The sequence below is a fragment of the Panulirus ornatus genome, chromosome 62 (genome assembly GCF_036320965.1).
Source record: "Panulirus ornatus isolate Po-2019 chromosome 62, ASM3632096v1, whole genome shotgun sequence".
NCBI lineage: Eukaryota > Metazoa > Arthropoda > Malacostraca > Decapoda > Palinuridae > Panulirus > Panulirus ornatus.
The window spans coordinates 12118725-12139699 of record NC_092285.1 but is presented as its reverse complement, the minus strand read 5'-3'; the positions used below and the strand labels follow the sequence as shown (position 1 = coordinate 12139699).

The following is a 20975-nucleotide window of genomic DNA, read 5'->3' as shown; positions in this document are numbered from 1 at the left end:
TGAGTCATACATACATTAAATAACCTTACCAACCAGTCAGTAATACAGTCACCCCCTTTTTTAATAAATTCCACTGCAATACCATCCAAACCTGCTGCCTTGCCGGCTTTCATCTTCCGCAAAGCTTTTACTACCTCTTCTCTGTTTACCAAATCATTTTCCCTAACCCTCTCACTTTGCACATCACCTCGACCAAAACACCCTATATCTGCCACTCTATCATCAAACACATTCAACAAACCTTCAAAATACTCACTCCATCTCCTTCACACATCACCACTACTTGTTATCACCTCCCCATTTGCACCCTTCACTGAAGTTCCCATTTGCTCCCTTGTCTTACGCACTTTATTTACCTCCTTCCAGAACATCTTTTTATTCTCCCTAAAATTTAATGATACTCTCTCACCCCAACTCTCATTACAGAGGTATAAGTTTGTTGAGTATTCCTGGTAAATTATATGGGAGGGTATTGATTGAGAGGGTGAAGGCATGTACAGAGCATCAGATTGGGGAAGAGCAGTGTGGTTTCAGAAGTGGTAGAGGATGTGTGGATCAGGTGTTTACTTTGAAGAATGTATGTGAGAAATACTTAGAAAAGCAAATGGATTTGTATGTAGCATTTATGGATCTGGAGAAGGCATATGATAGAGTTGATAGAGATGCTTTGTGGAAGGTATTAAGAATATATGGTGTGGGAGGCAAGTTGTTAGAAGCAGTGAAAAGTTTTTATCGAGGATGTAAGGCATGTGTACGTGTAGGAAGAGAGGAAAGTGATTGGTTCTCAGTGAATGTAGGGTTGCGGCAGGGGTGTGTGATGTCTCCATGGTTGTTTACTTTGTTTATGGATGGGGTTGTTAGGGAGGTGAATGCAAGAGTTTTGGAAAGAGGGGCAAGTATGAAGTCTGTTGGGGATGAGAGAGCTTGGGAAGCGAGTCAGTTGTTGTTCGCTGATGATACAGCGCTGGTGGCTGATTCATGTGAGAAACTGCAGAAGCTGGTGACTGAGTTTGGTAAAGTGTGTGAAAGAAGAAAGTTAAGAGTAAATGTGAATAAGAGCAAGGTAATTAGGTACAGTAGGGGTGAGGGTCAAGTCAATTGGGAGGTAAGTTTGAATAGAGAAAAACTGGAGGAAGTAAAGTGTTTTAGATATCTGGGAGTGGATCTGGCAGCGGATGGAACCATGGAAGCGGAAGTGGATCATAGGGTGGGGAAGGGGGCGAAAATCCTGGGAGCCTTGAAGAATGTGTGGAAGTCGAGAACATTATCTCAGAAAGCAAAAATGGGTATGTTTGAAGGAATAGTGGTTCCAACAATGTTGTATGGTTGCGAGGCGTGGGCTATGGATAGAGTTGTGCGCAGGAGGATGGATGTGCTAGAAATGAGATGTTTGAGGACAATGTGTGGTGTGAGGTGGTTTGATCGAGTAAGTAACGTAAGGGTAAGAGAGATGTGTGGAAATAAAAAGAGCGTGGTTGAGAGAGCAGAAGAGGGTGTTTTGAAATGGTTTGGGCACATGGAGAGAATGAGTGAGGAAAGATTGACCAAGAGGATATATGTGTCTGAGGTGGAGGGAACGAGGAGAAGTGGGAGACCAAATTGGAGGTGGAAAGATGGAGTGAAAAAGATTTTGTGTGATCGGGGCCTGAACATGCAGGAGGGTGAAAGGAGGGCAAGGAACATAGTGAATTGGATCGATGTGGTATACCGGGGTTGACGTGCTGTCAGTGGATTGAATCAGGGCATGTGAAGCGTCTGGGGTAAACCATGGAAAGCTGTGTAGGTATGTATATTTGCGTGTGTGGACGTATGTATATACATGTGTATGGGGGTGGGTTGGGCCATTTCTTTCGTCTGTTTCCTTGCGCTACCTCGCAAACGCGGGAGACAGCGTCAAAGCAAAAAAAAAAAAAATCTATTATAGTGTTTGTTTAGTTACCCTTTTTAATTTTCTTTTGTATAATCTGATTGGCATAATTCTTCTTTCTCAATATAGAAAAATAGGAGACGTACTCTCATGGGATAAATAAATTGAAAAAGTTGTAACAATATCTTTATTACACTAAACGAAGCCTGCAATCCTTATAATTAACCATACAAAAGTGCAGCAGTCTGTATCCAGCTCCATCCAGTGTTTTGTTGAGGACAATAATTCAGCAACTCAAGAACACAGAGCTCTGACTTTTACATTTGTTCCGGTAAAATGACCATGCTGTTAAGACAGCATTAGCTTAAAAATGAAATACATGCAATGCAAACTAAATATCTGAAGTGTTGCTGAACTACCTGGTACATATTCTTGCTTGAAAGTGCCACTAAAAAATACCTCCTGTCATAAGACTATACAAAAATACAATAAAATTCAGCTTCTACATAACAGTAATAGAAAAACATCCATAACTTCAACTGGGTGCTCCTGCTATCTTGGAATATGTTCATTTTTCTTTTTTGTTTTTCTTCTTCTAGTGAAGCCTTAATACAACAGTACAAATGAGGTTAAAACAAACATAAATGAGCAAATATCAGCCTTTTTGAGAAAAAGGTGTACATGGAGGAAGAGGTGGCATTTACTTCTCTCAGTCCTCTTCTGTGTATTCTCTTGAGCTGTAGAAATATCATAGATAACTCTGGCACTTCAAGACTGCATAAAGGGAATCTAACCTTTTCATTTATGGTAACATACCTCCTACCATTAGTTCACAGAAAAGGTGATTATAAATATGATAATGAGTTATGTACAATGAATCCTTCTTCTTTACCGTCATTCCTGTTCATCCATTCTTCATAAATCCAAACTCCAATGAATCTTTGAGGCCATCAATTCTTTCACTTTGCTGTCTTAGCAGTCTAAAGTCAAAAAGGAATAATCAAATCTTACTTAAATTGATTATAGCTAAGAAACTCAGACTGGAATTGGCAAGAAAATTACATATGATATCAACAAAGAGCATGTATCTGAAGACAATTAAAATCAAGGGAAGAAATTTTCTTTCACGTTAATAGCCATGACTTTTTATATCTTACATGATGGAAAATTATATCCCTCAGTTTGGATGGAATTTTTACTTGAGAAAATAAAATACATAGCATTCATACAACTGTGTTCTTATACAAGAATTAGTGTAACATGAATTTAGAGAGATTTGGATAATTTTCCAATCATATAATACCGACAATAGTATGTCGTTGATCTCACTAAAAAAAATTTGTAATATTATTATAATACAATATTTGTTCATCCTACAGCCTCGCCTAACAGAATAAGCTGCAAAACTGTTTCTATTTGGAAAACAGTCGGAAACAACACAAATGAAATTTCTTGCTTACACAGTTGCCAATGGCAGTAACGCAAAATAAATTTGCTTGTTGTCCAGGCATAACTTACATCTTCAAGGCTGAGCTGCCAATGATAATGAGTTCAAATTAACCCTACAGGAGGGGTTTATCACCATACTTGCCACCAACAAACTCCCAAATACTAATATCTTTTTTAAGTCAAAACTTACTTGGCATAGATTTTCACATTTTTTAGTAGAAAAATGCCAGTTACACTAATAATTGTTACTAAAATTATGGCTCCGGCAAAAGTGAAGTATGTGATGCAATAATGGTATGATCAATCATATTTATAAATTTTGTCACATTCATGTAACAACTTATTAAAATTCGGCATAAAAATTTTTCGTAGAACAAACTAATCTACTAGTCAGGTCAACATACATTTTTAAGTACTGTGCTGGCTTAGTCATATCTTAAGAATGTGGCACAATACTAAAAGGACCAATCAAATTAATCAATGTGCCACATACATAAAAATTCTGGCTCCCAAATTAAAGTGGTTTTAACTTTCAATAAATTCACAGCACTAGTCACCTTCAATAAATTACTGATATATTCTGGAAAAAGCAGAGAAACAAAGTGATCTTTCAAAAACACAAATGAACGCATCTCGTGTCACACTCACTCTGATGACAGCAAGAATTCTTGTTACCCTAGAAAGTGATGATGACTTTGAACATCAGTCAGCTAACAGACACTGCCTGAAATGTGGGTGGTTCAGAGTTATCATACTCACACACGACTGTGGTCTTGGATCAGCAAGTTTGTGAATTTATGCTGTCAAGAACACACAATCACAGATCAATGAAATCGTAAATTAACGATCAAAGATTTACTTACATCCTTGCATTTGAGTCACATACTACTATATGGTTAAGGATTCATAAGATGCATGGGGCCCATGTGACAGTGATAACAATGGGTGATGTGTGTGAGGGGAATTGGGTGGCACTACCTTGGACTTCACTTTTTGCCCGAATCCTTAAATTACTATTCCAAAATTGGTGAGACTTTTAAGAAAACCAATATTCAAGGCTGATTAATCAATACAGTGTGAAAAAAACTATGAATGGTTGATTTTTCTATTATTCTAAGGACATTTAAGCATTCGGGCTAGAAACTAGACCATCCTCCACACTGCTCAGGTACGAGCCTATCACGATTCACCATTTCCGCTGTCATCACCATCATCAATATCTGCAAGTCAAAAAAGATATCTTTACAGTGATTGGAAAACAAAAATTTTTATCTTGTCATGATTATTCAGAAAAACTAATTTTATGTATATATACATAAAATATATATTCTGGAAAAAGCAGAGAAACAAAGTGATCTTTCAAAAACACAAATGAACGTGGGTGATTTGGGTGCGGGGGTGGGTGGTGTGGCGGTTGGGGGAGTGGTTGGTGTGCGTGGGGTGTTCGGTGTTGTGGGTGGAGGTGGTGAGGGGCTTGTGGATTTGTGTGCTGAGGGAGGACTGATGATTGGGAATACCTGGTTTAAAAAGCGAGATATACATAAGTATACTTATGTAAGTAGGAGAGATGGCCAGAGAGCGTTATTGGATTACGTGTTAATTGACAGGCGTGCGAAAGAGAGACATTTGGATGTTAATGTGCTGAGAGGTGCAACTGGAGGGATGTCTGATCATTATCTTGTGGAGGCTAAGGTGAAGATTTGTATGGGTTTTCAGAAAACAAGAGTGAATGTTGGGGTGAAGAGGGTGGTTTTCAGAAAAGAAGAGTGAATGTTGGGGTGAAGAGGGTTGTGAGAGTAAGTGAGCTTGAGAAGGAGACCTGTGTGAGGAAGTACCAGGAGAGACTGAGTACAGAATGGAAAAAGGTGAGAACAATGGAAGTAAGGGGAGTGGGGGAGGAATGGGATGTATTTAGGGAAGCAGTGATGGATTGCGCAAAAGATGCTTGTGGCATGAGAAGAGTGGGAGGTGGGTTGATTAGAAAGGGTAGTGAGTGGTGGGATGAAGAAGTAAGAGTATTAGTGAAAGAGAAGAGAGAGGCATTTGGACAATTTTTGCAGGGAAAAAATGCAATTGAGTGGGAGATGTATAAAAGAAAGAGACAGGAGGTCAAGAGAAAGGTGCAAGAGGTGAAAAAAAGGGCAAATGAGAGTTGGGGTGAGAGTGTATCATTAAATTTTAGGGAGAATAAAAAGATGTTCTGGAAGGAGGTAAGTAAAGTGCGTAAGAAAAGGGAGCAAATGGGAACTTCGGTGAAGGGCGCAAGTGGGGAGGTGATAACAAGTAGTGGTGATGTGAGAAGAAGATGGAGTGAGTATTTTGAAGGTTTGTTGAATGTGTTTGATGATAGAGTGGCAGATATAGGGTGTTTTGGTCAAGGTGGTGTGCAAAGTGAGAGGGTTAGGGAAAATGATTTGGTAAACAGAGAAGAGGTAGTGAAAGCTTTGCGGAAGATGAAAGCCGGCAAGGCAGCAGGTTTGGATGGTATTGCAGTGGAATTTATTAAAAAAGGGGGTGACTGTATTGTTGACTGGTTGGTAAGGTTATTTAATGTATGTATGACTCATGGTGAGGTGCCTGAGGATTGGCGGAATGCGTGCAGAGTGCCATTGTACAAAGGCAAAGGGGATAAGAGTGAGTGCTCAAATTACAGAGGTATAAGTTTGTTGAGTATTCCTGGTAAATTATATGGGAGGGTATTGATTGAGAGGGTGAAGGCATGTACAGAGCATCAGATTGGGGAAGAGCAGTGTGGTTTCAGAAGTGGTAGAGGATGTGTGGATCAGGTGTTTGCTTTGAAGAATGTATGTGAGAAATACTTAGAAAAGCAAATGGATTTGTATGTAGCATTTATGGATCTGGAGAAGGCATATGATAGAGTTGATAGAGATGCTCTGTGGAAGGTATTAAGAATATATGGTGTGGGAGGAAAGTTGTTAGAAGCAGTGAAAAGTTTTTATCGAGGATGTAAGGCATGTGTACGTGTAGGAGAGAGGAAAGTGATTGGTTCTCAGTGAATGTAGGTTTGCGGCAGGGGTGTGTGATGTCTCCATGGTTGTTTAATTTGTTTATGGATGGGGTTGTTAGGGAGGTAAATGCAAGAGTTTTGGAAAGAGGGGCAAGTATGAAGTCTGTTGGGGATGAGAGAGCTTGGGAAGTGAGTCAGTTGTTGTTCGCTGATGATACAGCGCTGGTGGCTGATTCATGTGAGAAACTGCAGAAGCTGGTGACTGAGTTTGGAAAAGTGTGTGGAAGAAGAAAGTTAAGAGTAAATGTGAATAAGAGCAAGGTTATTAGGTACAGTAGGGTTGAGGGTCAAGTCAATTGGGAGGTGAGTTTGAATGGAGAAAAACTGGAGGAAGTGAAGTGTTTTAGATATCTGGGAGTGGATCTGGCAGCGGATGGAACCATGGAAGCGGAAGTGGATCATAGGGTGGGGGAGGGGGCGAAAATCCTGGGGGACCTTGAAGAATGTGTGGAAGTCGAGAACATTATCTCGGAAAGCAAAAATGGGTATGTTTGAAGGAATAGTGGTTCCAACAATGTTGTATGGCTGCGAGGCGTGGGCTATGGATAGAGTTGTGCGCAGGAGGATGGATGTGCTGGAAATGAGATGTTTGAGGACAATGTGTGGTGTGAGGTGGTTTGATCGAGTGAGTAACGTAAGGGTAAGAGAGATGTGTGGAAATAAAAAGAGCGTGGTTGAGAGAGCAGAAGAGGGTGTTTTGAAGTGGTTTGGGCACATGGAGAGGATGAGTGAGGAAAGATTGACCAAGAGGATATATGTGTCGGAGGTGGAGGGAACAAGGAGAAGAGGGAGACCAAATTGGAGGTGGAAAGATGGAGTGAAAAAGATTTTGTGTGATCGGGGCCTGAGCATGCAGGAGGGTGAAAGGAGGGCAAGGAATAGAGTGAATTGGATCGATGTGGTATACCGGGGTTGACGTGCTGTCAGTGGATTGAAGCAGGGCATGTGAAGCGTCTGGGGTAAACCATGGAAAGCTGTGTAGGTATGTATATTTGCGTGTGTGGACGTATGTATATACATGTGTATGGGGGGGGTTGGGCCATTTCTTTCGTCTGTTTCCTTGCGCTACCTCGCAAACGCGGGAGACAGCGATAAAGTATAATAAAAAAAAAAAATATATATATATATATATAGGGTGAAGGCATGTACAGAGCATCAGATTGGGGAAGAGCAGTGTGGTTTCAGAAGTGGTAGAGGATGTTTGGATCAGGTGTTTGCTTTGAAGAATGTATGTGAGAAATACTTAGAAAAGCAAATGGATTTGTATGTAGCATTTATGGATCTGGAGAAGGCATATGATAGAGTTGATAGAGATGCTCTGTGGAAGGTATTAAGAATATATGGTGTGGGAGGAAAGTTGTTAGAAGCAGTGAAAAGTTTTTATCGAGGATGTAAGGCATGTGTACGTGTAGGAAGAGAGGAAAGTGATTGGTTCTCAGTGAATGTAGGTTTGCGGCAGGGGTGTGTGATGTCTCCATGGTTGTTTAATTTGTTTATGGATGGGGTTGTTAGGGAGGTAAATGCAAGAGTTTTGGAAAGAGGGGCAAGTATGAAGTCTGTTGGGGATGAGAGAGCTTGGGAAGTGAGTCAGTTGTTGTTTGCTGATGATACAGCGCTGGTGGCTGATTCATGTGAGAAACTGCAGAAGCTGGTGACTGAGTTTGGTAAAGTGTGTGGAAGAAGAAAGTTAAGAGTAAATGTGAATAAGAGCAAGGTTATTAGGTACAGTAGGGTTGAGGGTCAAGTCAATTGGGAGGTGAGTTTGAATGGAGAAAAACTGGAGGAAGTGAAGTGTTTTAGATATCTGGGAGTGGATCTGGCAGCGGATGGAACCATGGAAGCGGAAGTGGATCATGGGGTGGGGGAGGGGGCGAAAATCCTGGGGGCCTTGAAGAATGTGTGGAAGTCGAGAACATTATCTCGGAAAGCAAAAATGGGTATGTTTGAAGGAATAGTGGTTCCAACAATGTTGTATGGTTGCGAGGCGTGGGCTATGGATAGAATTGTGCGCAGGAGGATGGATGTGCTGGAAATGAGATGTTTGAGGACAATGTGTGGTGTGAGGTGGTTTGATCGAGTGAGTAACGTACGTAAGGGTAAGAGAGATGTGTGGAAATAAAAAGAGCGTGGTTGAGAGAGCAGAAGAGGGTGTTTTGAAGTGGTTTGGGCACATGGAGAGGATGAGTGAGGAAAGATTGACCAAGAGGATATATGTGTCGGAGGTGGAGGGAACAAGGAGAAGAGGGAGACCAAATTGGAGGTGGAAAGATGGAGTGAAAAAGATTTTGTGTGATCGGGGCCTGAACATGCAGGAGGGTGAAAGGAGGGCAAGGAATAGAGTGAATTGGAGCGATGTGGTATACCGGGGTTGACGTGCTGTCAGTGGATTGAAGCAAGGCATGTGAAGCGTCTGGGGTAAACCATGGAAAGCTGTGTAGGTATGTATATTTGCGTGTGTGGACGTATGTATATACATGTGTATGGGGGGGGGGTTGGGCCATTTCTTTCGTCTGTTTCCTTGCGCTACCTCGCAAACGCAGGAGACAGCGACAAAGTATAATAAAAAATATAAAATAATATATATATATATATTCCCTGGGGATAGGGGAGAAAGAATACTTCCCACGTATTCCCTGCGTGTCGTAGAAGGCAACTAAAAGGGAAGGGAGTGGGGGGCTGGAAATCCTCCCCTCTCGTTTTTTTTTTTTTTTTTATTTTCCAAAAGAAGGAACAGAGAAGAGGTCCAGGTGAGGATATTCCCTCAAAGGCCCAGTCCTCTGTTCTTAACGCTACCTCGCTATCGCGGGAAATAGCGAATAGTATGAAAAAAAAAAAAATATATATATATATATATATATCTATATATATATATATATATATATATATATATATATATATATATATATATATATATATATAATATATAGATATATATATCTCTTTCTTTCATACTATTCACCATTTCCTGCGTTAGCAAGGTAGCGTCAAGAACAGAGGACTGGACCTATGAGGGAATATCCTCACCTGGCCCACTTCTCTGTTCCTTCTTATGGAAAATTAAAAAAACCAAGAGGGGAGGATTTCCAGCCCCCCGCTCCCTTCCCTTTTAGTCGCCTTCTATGACACGCAGGGAATACGTGGGTAGTATTCTTTCTGCCCTATCCCCAGGGATAATATATATATATAAGGGGAAGAGTGGTTTGGGAATGTCTGGGGAGTAAAGTCAGGGGTTAGTGAGAGGACAAGAGCAAGGGAAGGAGTAGCAATACTCCTGAAACAGGAGTTGTGGGAGTATGTGATAGAATGTAAGAAAGTAAATTCTCGATTAATATGGGTAAAACTGAAAGTTGATGGAGAGAGGTGGGTGATTATTGGTGCATATGCACCCGGGCATGAGAAGAAAGATCATGAGAGGCAAGTGTGTCGGGAGCAGCTGAATGAGTGTGTTAGTGGTTTTGATGCACGAGACCGGGTTATAGTGATGGGTGATTTGAATGCAAAGGTGAGTAATGTGGCAGTTGAGGGAATAATTGGTATACATGGGGTGTTCAGTGTTGTAAATGGAAATGGTGAAGAGCTTGTAGATTTATGTGCTGAAAAAGGACTGATGATTGGGAATACCTGGTTTAAAAAGCGAGATATACATAAGTATACTTATGTAAGTAGGAGAGATGGCCAGAGAGTGTTATTGGATTACGTGTTAATTGACAGGCGTGCGAAAGAGAGACTTTTGGATGTTAATGTGCTGAGAGGTGCAACTGGAGGGATGTCTGATCATTATCTTGTGGAGGCTAAGGTGAAGATTTGTATGGGTTTTCAGAAAAGAAGAGTGAATGTTGGGGTGAAGAGGGTGGTGAGAGTAAGTGAGCTTGGGAAGGAGACCTGTGTGAGGAAGTACCAGGAGAGACTGAGTACAGAATGGAAAAAGGTGAGAACAATGGAAGTAAGGGGAGTGGGGGAGGAATGGGATGTATTTAGGGAATCAGTGATGGATTGCGCAAAAGATGCTTGTGGCATGAGAAGAGTGGGAGGTGGGTTGATTAGAAAGGGTAGTGAGTGGTGGGATGAAGAAGTAAGAGTATTAGTGAAAGAGAAGAGAGAGGCATTTGGACGATTTTTGCAGGGAAAAAATGCAATTGAGTGGGAGATGTATAAAAGAAAGAGACAGGAGGTCAAGAGAAAGGTGCAAGAGGTGAAAAAAAGGGCAAATGAGAGTTGAGGTGAGAGAGTATCATTAAATTTTAGGGAGAATAAAAAGATGTTCTGGAAGGAGGTAAATAAAGTGCGTAAGACAAGGGAGCAAATGGGAACTTCAGTGAAGGGCGCAAATGGGGAGGTGATAACAAGTAGTGGTGATGTGAGAAGGAGATGGAGTGAGTATTTTGAAGGTTTGTTGAATGTGTTTGATGATAGAGTGGCAGATATAGGGTGTTTTGGTCGAGGTGGTGTGCAAAGTGAGAGGGTTAGGGAAAATGATTTGGTAAACAGAGAAGAGGTAGTGAAAGCTTTGCGGAAGATGAAAGCCGGCAAGGCAGCAGGTTTGGATGGTATTGCAGTGGAATTTATTAAAAAAGGGGGTGACTGTATTGTTAACTGGTTGGTAAGGTTATTTAATGTATGTATGACTCATGGTGAGGTGCCTGAGGATTGGCGGAATGCGTGCAGAGTGCCATTGTACAAAGGCAAAGGGGATAAGAGTGAGTGCTCAAATTACAGAGGTATAAGTTTGTTGAGTATTCCTGGTAAATTATATGGGAGGGTATTGATTGAGAGGGTGAAGGCATGTACAGAGCATCAGATTGGGGAAGAGCAGTGTGGTTTCAGAAGTGGTAGAGGATGTGTGGATCAGGTGTTTGCTTTGAAGAATGTATGTGAGAAATACTTAGAAAAGCAAATGGATTTGTATGTAGCATTTATGGATCTGGAGAAGGCATATGATAGAGTTGATAGAGATGCTCTGTGGAAGGTATTAAGAATATATGGTGTGGGAGGAAAGTTGTTAGAAGCAGTGAAAAGTTTTTATCGAGGATGTAAGGCATGTGTACGTGTAGGAAGAGAGGAAAGTGATTGGTTCTCAGTGAATGTAGGTTTGCGGCAGGGGTGTGTGATGTCTCCATGGTTGTTTAATTTGTTTATGGATGGGGTTGTTAGGGAGGTAAATGCAAGAGTTTTGGAAAGAGGGGCAAGTATGAAGTCTGTTGGGGATGAGAGAGCTTGGGAAGTGAGTCAGTTGTTGTTCGCTGATGATACAGCGCTGGTGGCTGATTCATGTGAGAAACTGCAGAAGCTGGTGACTGAGTTTGGTAAAGTGTGTGGAAGAAGAAAGTTAAGAGTAAATGTGAATAAGAGCAAGGTTATTAGGTACAGTAGGGTTGAGGGTCAAGTCAATTGGGAGGTGAGTTTGAATGGAGAAAAACTGGAGGAAGTGAAGTGTTTTAGATATCTGGGAGTGGATCTGGCAGCGGATGGAACCATGGAAGCGGAAGTGGATCATAGGGTGGGGAGGGGGCGAAAATTCTGGGGGCCTTGAAGAATGTGTGGAAGTCGAGAACATTATCTCGGAAAGCAAAAATGGGTATGTTTGAAGGAATAGTGGTTCCAACAATGTTGTATGGTTGCGAGGCGTGGGCTATGGATAGAATTGTGTGCAGGAGGATGGATGTGCTGGAAATGAGATGTTTGAGGACAATGTGTGGTGTGAGGTGGTTTGATCGAGTGAGTAACGTAAGGGTAAGAGAGATGTGTGGAAATAAAAAGAGCGTGGTTGAGAGAGCAGAAGAGGGTGTTTTGAAGTGGTTTGGGCACATGGAGAGAATGAGTGAGGAAAGATTGACCAAGAGGATATACGTGTCGGAGGTGGAGGGAACGAGGAGAAGAGCGAGACCAAATTGGAATATATATATATATATATATATATATATATATATATATATATATATATATATATATATATATATATATATATGTCTTGGGAGTAAAGTCAGGGGTTAGTGAGAGGACAAGAGCAAGGGAAGGAGTAGCAATACTCCTGAAACAGGAGTGGTGGGAGTATGTGATAGAGTGTAAGAAGGTAAACTATAGATTGATATGGATAAAACTGAAAATTGATGGAGAGAGATGGGTGATTATTGGTGCATATGCACCTGGGCATGAGAAGAAAGATCATGAGAGGCAAGTGTTTTGGGAGCAGCTGAATGAGTGTGTTGGTGGTTTTGATGCACGAGACCGGGTTATAGTGATGGGTGATTTGAATGCAAAGGTGAGTAATGTGGCAGTTATGGGAATAATTGGTATACATGGGGTGTTCATTGCTGTAAATGGAAATGGTGAAGAGCTTTTAGATTTATGTGCTGAAAAAGGATTGGTGATTGGGAATACCTGGTTTAAAAAGAGAGACATACATAAGTATACGTATGTAAGTAGGAGAGATGGCCAGTGAGCGTTATTGGATTATGTGTTAATTGATAGGTGCGTGAAAGAGAGACTTTTGGATGTTAATGTGCTGAGAGGTGCAACCGGAGGGATGTCTGATCATTACCTTGTGGAGGCGAAGGTGAAGATTTGTCGAGGTTTTCAGAAAAGAAGAGAATGTTGGGGTGAAGAGAATGGTGCGAATAAGTGAGCTTGGGAAGGAGATTTGTGTGAGGAAGTACCAGGAGAGACTGAGTACAGAATGGAAAAAGGTGAGAACAAAGGAGGTAAGGGGAGTGGGGGAGGAATGGGAGGTATTTAGGGAAGCAGTGATGGCTTGCGCAAAAGATGCTCGTGGCATGAGAAGCATGGGAGGTGGGCAGATTAGAAAAGGTAGTGAGTGGTGGGATGAAGGAATAAGATTATTAGTGAAAGAGAAGAGAGAGGCATTTGGACGATTTTTGCAGGGGAATAAAGTAAATGAGTGGGAGATGTATAAAAGAAAGAGGCAGGAGGTCAAGAGAAAGGTGCAAGAAGTGAAAAAGAGGGCAAATGAGAGATGGGGTGACAGAGAATCATTAAATTTTAGGGAAAATAAAAAGATGTTTTGGAAGGAGGTAAATAAGGTGCGTAAAACAAGAGAACAAATGGGAACACTGGTGAAGGGGGCTGATGGGGAGGTGATAACAAGAAGAGGTGATGTGAGAAGGAGACAGAGTGAGTATTTTGAAGGTTTGTTGAATGTGTTTGATGATAGAGTGGCAGATATAGGGTGTTTTGGTCGAGGTGGTCTGCAAAGTGAGAGGGTTAGGAAAAATGATTTGGTAAACAGAGAAGAGGTAGTAAAAGCATTGTGGAAGATGAAAGCCGGCAAGGCAGCGGGTTTGGATGGTATTGCAGTGGAATTTATTAAAAACGGGGGCGACTGTATTGTTGACTGGTTGGTAAGGTTATTTAATGTATGTATGATTCATGGTGAGGTGCCTGAGGATTGGTGGAATGCTTGCATAGTGCCATTGTACAAAGGCAAAGGGGATAAAAGTGAGTGCTCAAATTACAGAGGTATAAGTTTGTTGAGTATTCCTGGTAAATTATATGGGAGGGTATTGATTGAGAGGGTGAAGGCATGTACAGAGCATCAGATAGGGGAAGAGCAGTGTGGTTTCAGAAGTAGTAGAGGATGTGTGGATCAGGTGTTTGCTTTGAAGAATGTGAGAAATACTTAGAAAAGCAAATGGATTTGTATGTAGCATTTATGGATCTGGAGAAGGCATATGATAGAGTTGATGGAGATGCCCTGTGGAAGGTATTAAGAATATATGGTGTGGGAGGCAAGTTGTTAGAAGCAGTGAAAAGTTTTTATCGAGGATGTAAGGCATGTGTACGTGTAGGAAGAGAGGAAAGTGATTGGTTCTCAGTGAATGTAGGTTTGCGGCAGGGGTGTGTGATGTCTCCATGGTTGTTTAATTTGTTTATGGATGGGGTTGTTAGGGAGGTAAATGCAAGAGTTTTGGAAGGAGGGGCAAGTATGCAGTCTGTTCTGGATGAGAGAGCTTGGGAAGTGAGTCAGTTGTTGTTCGCTGATGATACAGCGCTGGTGCCTGATTCATGTGAGAAACTGCAGAAGCTGGTGACTGAGATTAGTAAAGTGTGTGAAAGAGAGTTGAGAGTAAATGTGAATAAGAGCAAGGGTATTAGGTACAGTAGGGTTGAGGGTCAAGTCAACTGGGAGGTAAGTTTGAATAGAGGAAAACTGGAGGAAGTGAAGTGTTTTAGATATTTTGGAGTGGATTTGGCAGCAGATGGAACCATGGAAGTGGAAGTGAATCATTGGGTGGGGGAGGAGGTGAAAATTCTGGGAGCCTTGTAGAATGTGTGGAAGTCGAGAACATTAGCTCGGAAAGCAAAAACGGGTATGTTTGAAGGAATAGTGGTTCCAACAAAGTTTTATGGTTGCGAGGTGTGGGCTATGGATAGAGTTGTGTGGAGGAGGGTGGATGTGCTGGAAATGAGATGTTTGAGGACAATATGTGGTGTGAGGAGGTTTGATCGAGTAAGTAATAATAGGGTAAGAGAGATGTGTGGTAACAAAAAGAGTGTGGTTGAGAGAGCAGAAGAGGGTGTTTTGAAATGGTTTGGTCACATGGAGAGAATGAGTGAGGAAAGATTGACCAAGAGGATATATGTGTCAGAGGTGGAGGGAACCAGAAGTGGGAGACCAAATTGGAGGTGGAAAGATGGAGTGAAAAAGATTTTGAGTGATCGGGGCCTGAACATGCAGGAGGGTGAAAGGCGTGCAAGGAACAGAGTGAATTGGAACGATGTGGTATACCGGCGTCGACGTGCTGTCAATGGATTGAACCAGGGCAAGTGAAGCGTCTGGGGTAAACCATGGAAAGTTCTGTGGGGCCTGGATATGGAAAGGGAGCTGTGGTTTCGGTGCATTATTACATGACAGCTAGAGACTGAGTGTGAACGAATGGGGCCTTTGTTGTCTTTCATAGCGTTACCTCGCACACATGAGGGAGGAGGGGGGGTTGTTATTCCATGTGTGGCGAGGTGGCGATGGGAATGAATAAAGGCAGACAGTATGAATTATGTACACGTGTATATATGTATATGTCTGTGTGTGTATATATATATATATATATATATATATATATATATATGTATACATTGAGATGTATAGGTATGTATATTTGCATGTGTGGACGTGTATGTATATACATGTGTATGAGGGTGGGTTGGGCCATTCTTTCCTCTGTATGTATGATTCATGGTGAGGTGCCTGAGGATTGGCGGAATGCTTGCATAGTGCCATTGTACAAAGGCAAAGGGGACAAAGGTGAGTGCTCAAATTACAGAGGTATAAGTTTGTTGAGTATTCCTGGTAAATTATATGGGAGGGTATTGATTGAGAGGGTGAAGGCATGTACAGAGCACCAGATTGGGGAAGAGCAGTGTGGTTTCAGAAGTGGTAGAGGATGTGTGGATCAGGTGTTTGCTTTGAAGAATGTATGTGAGAAATACTTAGAAAAGCAAAAATGGATTTGTATGTAGCATTTATGGATCTGGATTAGGCATATGATAAGAGTGGATAGAGATGCTCTGTGGAAGGTATTAAGAATATATGGTGTGGGAAGCAAGTTGTTAGAAGCAATGAAAAGTTTTCATCGAGTATGTAAGGTATGTGTACGTGTAGGAAGAGAGGAAAGTGATTGGTTCTCAGTGAATGTAGGTTTGCGGCAGGGGTGTGTGATGTCTCCATGGTTGTTTAATTTGTTTATGGATGGGGTTGTTAGGGAGGTGAATGCAAGAGTTTTGGAAAGAGGGGCAAGTATGCAGTCTGTTGTGGATATATATAATTCACATAAGTATGAGTATGATATTACTGAAGATATAACAGAAATTTGTCCATACCAAAATTGTCAATTCATGCATTTGAGGATGTATGCCATAATACACAACTTTTATATAAGAGTCAGCTTATGGAAAATTTTCTATATCAGTGAAACAAATATTAAAAACAAGTTAGAGAACATGGGCATCTGCAGGAATTTTCCAGGATGAAGGCAATAGGATAAACTTTCTAAGTGATAATGATAAAGGCAAGGAGAATGGGTTATGGTAAGCTCCTTACCAAGGTATAAGTAATAAACTAAGAATTACATTTAACAAGCCAGAAATATTCTAAAAGCATCAATATTCATTAATGAACCAACAAACTGATCCCATCCAGAGATTTTTATCAATATGTGGTGTTGCTAAAAATCAAAGTGAACCATCCATACTTCTCTAATGACTCTAATTCTTCCGTAAAGCAAGGTACAAAGTCAGTGATTAAACTAGTACTGAAAGTTTAATATAATATGCCTGGGGATAGAGGAGAAAGAATACTTCCCACGCATTCCCTGCCTGTCGTAGAAGGCGACTAAAAGGGAAGGGAGCGGGTGACTGGAAATCCTCCCCTCTTGTTTCTTTTCTAATTTTCCAAAAGAAGGAACAGAGAAGGGGGCCAGGTGAGGATATTCCCTTAAAGGCCCAGTCCTCTGTTCTTAATGCTACCTCACTAATGCGGGAAATGGCGAATAGTATGAAAAAAAAATACTTAAAACCTGCGAAATATATTTTATTTAATTATTTATTATACTTTGCCGCTGTCTCCCGCATTAGCAAGGTAGCGCAAGGAAACAGACGAAAGAATGGCCCAACCCACCCACATACACATGAATATACATACATGCTCACACATACATGCCCACACACAAACATATACGTACCTATACATTTCAACACATACATAGTAGGAAGAGAGGAAAGTGACTGGTTCCCAGTGAATGTCGGTTTGCAGCTGGGATGCGTGATGTCTCCATGATTGTTTAATTTGTTTATGGATGAGGTTGTTAGGGAAGTGAATGCAAGAGTTTTGGAGAGAGGGGCAAGTATGCAATCTATTGTGGATGAGAGGGCTTGGGAAGTGAGTTAGTCGTTGTTTGCTGACGATACAGTGCTGGTGGCTGATTCTGGTGAGAAACAGCAGAAGCTGGTGACTGAGTTTGGTAAAGTAAGTGAAAGAAGAAAGCTGAGAGTAAATGTGAATAAGAGCAAGGTTATCAGGTACAAAATACTCACTCCATCTCATTCTCACATCGCCATTACCTGTCATTACCTCCCCATTAGCCCCCTTCACCGATGTTCCCTTTTGTTCTCTTGTCTTACGCACTTTATTTACCTCCTCCCAAAACATCTTTTTATTCTCCCTAAAATTTAATGTATATGTCCTGTATGTATGTGTATATGTATATATACGTTGAAATGTATAGGTATGTATACGTGTGTGTGTGTGAGTGGGTGTTTATGTATATACATGTGTATGTGGGTGGGTTGGGCCATTCTTTCGTCTGTTGCCTTGCACTACCCCGCTAACGCGGGAGACAGTGACAAAGTATAATGATAAAAAAAAGGCATTTGACACCATGTGATTATGACATTTGAAAAAATCCTTTATATTCTCAGCATATAAAACATTCTTTTCCTTTTATAACAAAATATTTCTAGATATTGAAGGTGCTGGGGTTGAAAAAAGGGCAAATAACATTTGGGATGAGAGAGTATCATTTAACTTTTAGTAGAATAAAAAATTGTTTTGGAAGGAGGTAAATAATGTGTGAAAGGCAAGAGAACAAATGAGAACAATGGTGAAGAAGGCAAAAGGGGAAATAACAGGTAGAGATGGAAGGCTTGTTAAATGTGTCTGATGATAGAGTGGCAGTTGTAGGTGTTTTGGTCAGGGTGGTATGCAAAGTGAGGAGTCATGGAGAATGATCTGGTGAAAAGAGAAGAGATGGTGAAAGCCATACAGGAGATGAAATGCAGCAAGATGATGGGGTTGCAGTTGAATTTATTAAGAATGAGGGTGACTGTGTTGATGGCTAGTTGGTAAGGATATTCATTGTATATATGGATCATGGTAAAGTGCCTGAGGATTGGCAGAACTCACGTATAATGACACTGTATGTGGCAAAGGGGATAAAAGCAAGTGTTCAAACTACAAAGGCATAAGTTTGTTGAGTATACATGGTAAATTGTATGAAAAGGTAATGATTGAGAGGGTAAACGCATGTACAGAGCATCTTAGTCATCCTCTACGTGTTTCCAAATGCACACCCTCTTCAGCTCTTCTAAAAAATACTCTTCTTAATACCACACCTCTCTCTTCCTAATCTTTTTCTATTCAGTCAACCCTCCTAACATCACATGATGTCCTGAAACATTTCATTTTCGACACACCCACCCTCTTCTCTACACTTGTGCCCAAACCTTACCCTCCACATACGTAAAACACGGATGAGACTACTATTCCATTCAACATACCAGTCTTTTCCCCTAAAGACAGTGCCTTCTCTTTCTACACACTCCTCAATGTGCCCAGGACTTTTGCCCACTCACCCAACCAATGGCTCACTTCAGTTCCCATGGTTCCATTCGCTGTCATATCCACTCCCAGGTATCTAAAAAGCTCCACTTTCTCTAGATTCTATCCACTCAAATTCACACTCCAGGAACCTGTCTCTCTTCGTTACTAAACCTATTAATGTTACTTTTAATCACATTTACTCTCATCGTTCTCCGTTCACACACTTGCAAACTCAGACATCAGCTCTTGCATTTTCTCACCTGTATCTGCCACAAGCACAGTGTCATCCACAAACAACTGATACCTCCCTGTCCCCACCACCAACCCCTACAAAGTGCATATCTGCTCCTCTCTACAAGCCTCTTGCATTCACCTCTCTCACAAGCCCATCCAAGAACAAATTAAATAGCCATGGTGAATTCACACACCCCCTGCACACAACTCATGCTCCTCTTCCTACATGTACACATGCCTCACTTTATTGATAAAAAAATCTAAACTGATTCTAGTAGTTTTCCTCCCACAACACAAATATATAACTCTTTCCACTGAGGATCTTTTTCAACAGTATCATATGCTTTAGGCAGGCACATAAACGCAACATACATGTCTTTCTAGTTCTCTTACATAAACACAACATACATGTCCTTCTATTTCTCTTAAGTATTTTTCATACACATTTTTCAAAGCAAATGCCTGATCCACACATCCTCATCACTTCTCAAGCCTCTCTGTTTCTCCACAATCTGAGGCTCTGTGTATGCCAGCATCCTCTCATCACTATTCTCCTATACATCTTACCAGGAACACTTAACAAACATGTCTTCTGTAACTTGAAATTTCACCTTTGTACCCCTTGCCTTTATACAATGGCATTATAAAGGTAATCCACCTAGCCTCAGGCATCTCACCAAGAGCCACACATACAATGAAAATCTTAAGTAACCAATCAACAACATAACCACCTTTCTTTCTAAAGAAATTCAACTCCAACCACTTTGCCATACTTCATCTTTTGCAAGGCTTTCTCCACCTCTTCTCTTTTCTTCAATCACTTGCCAAGACTTTCTCATTCTGCGTACCTCATTGTGCCATCCAATCATTAAACAAATAAAATGATCCTTCAAAATACTCACTACGACTCCTCTTCAGCCCACTTCATCATGTTTTCATTTATCCAATATGCCCTTTCACCTATGATCCCACTTGCTCTTTCATTTTTCTCACACTATTAAACTCCTTCCAAAATGCTATTTTTCTCCATGAAGTTTGCTGATACTTGCACATCCCAACCGTCATTTGATCTCTTTTTCAGCCTCTACACCTTTAAATCTGCCTCTTTCTCTTGTAAATATTCCAGTCACTTTCATTCCTTCCCTGCAAATAATGCCCATACACCCCTCTTTCCTATATTAATTAACACCTTTACATCTTCATCCCATAACTCACTACCCTGTCTCACTTGTCCATCTCCTAACTTTCACATACGTATTTGGCATATGTAAGAAGTGCTACCCTAACTACCTCACATTCTTTACTCATTCCCCAAGATTCATTTACTCCCAACATTTGCCATTTTCCACTCAATCTCTCTGTGTATCTCTTCACACACGCCTCTTTTCCTTACTCAATCACTTTCACCACCTTATCCACATCAATGTCTCTTTTCCTAAAGCCTCTACAACCTTCACTCTACATACCTTCACCCTCACCTCAAACAAGTAATATTCAGACATCCCATTAGCTGCTCCTTTCAGCACATAAGCTTAAATACAAGTTTCTCCTTTCCAAGCATATCATTTATTACATGACCTAATAATGCCCAATTTCTATCACCCCTACTTGCCCATGTATATTCATGTACGTACCCCTTTACAAACCAGGTATTCCCAATTGCTAGTCCTTTTTCCATGCACAACTCCTAAAGCTGTTCACCATTTTTATTCGCAACATGGTATCTCATGCCCCCTGATTATACCCTCCATTACAACATAACTTACTCCCACATTCAAGGCACAAGTACTAAATTCCTTGCTTCAAAACTGTTGACATACTCACTCAACTCACCCAAAATATGTGTTTTTCCTTCATTTGTCTTTCATTTCTAGGCAGATAAGCACTAAGAATCACTCATCTCTAAAAATCTACGTTCATGTTTACCAACATCAGTCAGGGGCTCATTATTTCCATACCAAAATATTTTCCACACATTTCTACAAACCTTCAACAGTAGTTCTACCCTTTGCTTTGCTCTCACTCTCATACTAACCACTTACTTTACTTCAAAGACATTCTCAGAACAT

General features: G+C 40.9%; 1 protein-coding gene across 1 annotated transcript in view; it reads right to left on the bottom strand.

Moving 5' to 3' along the window:
• Window positions 1-2040: 2040 nt before the first annotated feature.
• Window positions 2041-20975, bottom strand: part of LOC139745737 (ubiquitin-conjugating enzyme E2 R2) — a 76999-nt gene continuing 58064 nt past the window's right edge. The window contains exon 5 of the mRNA XM_071656248.1: window positions 2041-4536. Coding sequence (XP_071512349.1) covers window positions 4496-4536 — 41 coding nt within the window. The 3' untranslated portion in view covers window positions 2041-4495. The remainder of the gene's footprint in view (window positions 4537-20975) is intronic.